Raw genomic sequence first — 3,173 nt, 5'->3', positions numbered from 1 at the left:
TATATATATATAATTTAAAAAGATTATTTATGTTTATTTGTTAAAGTTAGAGTAAAATGTCAAAATATTTCTCAATATATATAGAGGATATTTTAAGAACAGAGTTTACACAATTGTCAAATAGTAACAGGACATTTTAAATCGAGAAATTATGAGATTTTTAAGAAATTAAAAGATTTTTCTTCTATTTAAAGCATATAAATATTCATAAAACAATCTTTTTTGACACGTTAACAATCATGAAAGTATAGTTTATTTACCGACTATTTTCATAAAAAATAATAAATGTAGACGTGCATGCAATTGCTATGATTAATTTAGTATAAATTACATAAAAATTAAAAAAATAATTTAATACTTTAAATTAAAAAAAAACAGATTTTTACTATAAAAATAAAAAAACGAAAAAAACAGTTCCAAAAATAAAAGTGTTATGGCCCTAGGAAAAACAAAACAAAACAAAAATGGATCAGGAAGAAAGCCGTCCCAGATCTTATGAGACTGCCAGAAAAATACATACCGTTTGAGAAGATCAGCTGGCAGGCCCTGTTCAGCAAAATTCCAGCTTTTGTAAACGGCTGCGGACATCTCCAGAGCGTACTCGCCGGGGAAGACGGTGAGCTCCAGAAGCCCGCCGGCGCTGATCAGCGCATGACGCGCCTGCGCATTTATGTTCATCGTATCTCTGTAGTGAGGCGCCAACAGCTTGTTGATTGGATGCATCGCACTCAAATGCCGATTCGTCGCTATAACAAAAGGCTCAATCACCGCATGAGTCCGCAGCCTGAAAACCAAAATCACTTTGAAATTCATGGCGTTGGATCAGCTTGTGCTTAATCCGATCAAGAGATTTGCTCACCAGTGACTGATAAGCTGGTGGATTCCGGAGTCGTTCACGAGGGCGTAGGATTTGGCGAGCAGCCAGATGGAGGCCTCCACGCCGTGAGTTGCAGGACAGTAAACAGAGCTCACGGCGCCGAGTTGGTCGCCGCCGGAATGCGGAAGGCTGAGCTCGATAGCCAGCGGCTTCAAAGTTCCGTCTTTTTGGAGGAAGAAGAGAGTGCGGGGGGCGTAGATTTTGCTGTCTGTTCTGTTGATGCGTCTCAGATAAGGCATCACTGTGTCATGGTGGTCGATGATGAAGAGTTTTTTTAACTGGATCGCCTGAGAAGTGAAGAAGTAGAAATCGAAGTAGATAAAAATTAGTTTTTTAACAGTTGCGTAAATTGAGCAAATAGTTGCAGAGTGAGTTATGGTTACTTCATGAATAGAGAGGCCGTCGAGGTTGCCCTCGATGTGCTCCGGTTTAATGGTGCTGTTCTGGTTGCCGAAGTGGGAGGGATCGAGACTGCTCTTCGGTGGAAATTCCTTGGAGATAATTAATAACATGTTGTTAGTTTAATGATGTTAGTTTTCTGAGTAAGCGATTGGTTTGAAGTAATGAACAGAGAAGGAGCAGTACAGTACCGTGAGACGTTGAATCATGATGGGGTTGACGCCGGCCAGTGTTTGTCTGGCGAATTCTTCGTCGGATTTCCACGCCCATTTATCATCTTAAATAACAATTATGGATGTTAGAGCTTTGGCAAAGAAGTTTTTTTTTAAATGAAAGGCAGGTCTTAATCGAGAAAAAATATTCGAACTTTGAAGGACATGAGGCATGGGAAACTTGAGTACACCGCGCTGGGAAGCGCCGGGAGTGATGAAGGACTTGAAAAGCTCAAATGGCATGGATTGAATGAACTTTCGCACGATCGGAAGGTCCGGCAGCGGTAAACCTCCCTCGTACAGATCGAAAACTTCTTGCAATGAGTCAAACTCATTGGGCGTGACGTCAATCTTAGCCCGGAGCACCGGCAACAGGTCCTTGACGATTGCCTTGAGGCCGTAGCCCAAGAAATCGGCAAACTTCAAGTGTCCGAATTTTTCGTCCCGCGGAACGTAGATGTTCTGATCAGAAATAAAAAGCCGGCTCTCAGTCTTAGGATCTGCGGCAGCAATTAAAGCAGACAATTTAGCGTGAGAGGAGCACAGTTCATTACGCACAGAAGTGTGTGTTCTCCACTCACCGGATTTGGTCGGCGGGCGGCCGGTCTTGCCGCGGCGAGGGTACGGTAGGTCGGGAGAACCGCCGAGTACCTTGCGGGCCAACTCTGGCCTGCTGTCCGGCGCTCCAAGATCGTTGTAATAGGCATAACCGTACACGCGATCCCATTCCTGCAGCTCTCGATTCACGTTATCTCCCCTGAGATTCCGCAGCTCGTCCTCCCTATATCCCTTTAATGGCTCCGGCGTGTCTTTCGGCAGGTAACTCTGCAAATCCTCGAATTATATCTGTTCGCACTCAAAAATTTCGACCAAATAACTCAGGCGAAAGCTCGACTTACATCGTTGGCGAAGAAGATGCGGTCGTAGCTGTATTTATCAGCGTTATAAACCCATGAATTACAGCCAAAGTGAATTCGACCTTTTCCTGGGAAATTCTCAATCGTGATGGACTTGAGGTAAAACTCGGCCAAATGTTGGTTTTTGACGATGATGGCGCCGGGGATACCCTGACTTTCGTTGATGATGAAGGTGGCGCTGAATATCGACTCGCCGGCAACGATTTTTGGGATTAGGGAAAACGGCGGCGGCTCGAGGTTCGCCGCCTCCCCTACCACTCCTCTGTTTCCGTTATCTGCTTACAGTGTTCATAGTATTATGCTAAATAGTATAGGTTAAATTATAGATAGTTGATTGACGAAATGAAGGGGAGAACGGACTGGGATCGCCGACGGTGGAGCTGACGAGACGGAGCTCGACTTTGTGGCCGAGAAAGTCCTGAATTTGATTGAGAACACTGGCGTTGAAATCGTTGAGCGAGAGAACGTTCTTGTCCATGATGACAACATTGGCTTTCACCTTCTTCTTCCCCGCGGTTCCGATTTCTTTTATCAGGTGACTGAGTATCATCTTGATCCAACTATGAGAATGGGGAAGGTGAGAGAGTTTGGAGAAGGTGGAGCTGGAGGGCAGTGTGGCTTAATGGAGTTGGAGGCGGAATTTATAGCCGATTGAGTAGGTGGTGGAGCTGTACGTTTGTAGATGGATTCAAAGTTTGGACGGCCTGATCTTAAGGATTGGTTTTGTTGGAGCTACCTGAACGATGAGGACCTCTGTGCAAGCTCGTA

At 44.5% G+C, this 3,173-nt stretch overlaps 1 protein-coding gene across 1 annotated transcript; it reads right to left on the bottom strand.

The window, feature by feature from the left end:
- Nucleotides 1-256: 256 nt before the first annotated feature.
- LOC110018528 (probable linoleate 9S-lipoxygenase 5) lies at nt 257-3,099 on the bottom strand. The gene is made up of 9 exons (XM_020715864.1): nt 2,766-3,099; nt 2,388-2,680; nt 2,070-2,313; nt 1,644-1,988; nt 1,468-1,553; nt 1,261-1,368; nt 860-1,164; nt 413-784; nt 257-263 (listed from the first exon to the last, which is right to left on the bottom strand). Exons 1-9 carry the CDS (start codon nt 2,953-2,955, stop codon nt 257-259), a joined length of 1,950 nt encoding a protein of 649 aa, XP_020571523.1. The 5' UTR covers nt 2,956-3,099.
- Nucleotides 3,100-3,173: the final 74 nt, after the last annotated feature.

This window comes from Phalaenopsis equestris, unplaced genomic scaffold (genome assembly GCF_001263595.1).
Source record: "Phalaenopsis equestris unplaced genomic scaffold, ASM126359v1 Scaffold000024, whole genome shotgun sequence".
NCBI classification, from domain to species: Eukaryota; Viridiplantae; Streptophyta; class Magnoliopsida; order Asparagales; family Orchidaceae; genus Phalaenopsis; species Phalaenopsis equestris.
This window is presented reverse-complemented; position numbering and strand designations above follow the sequence as displayed.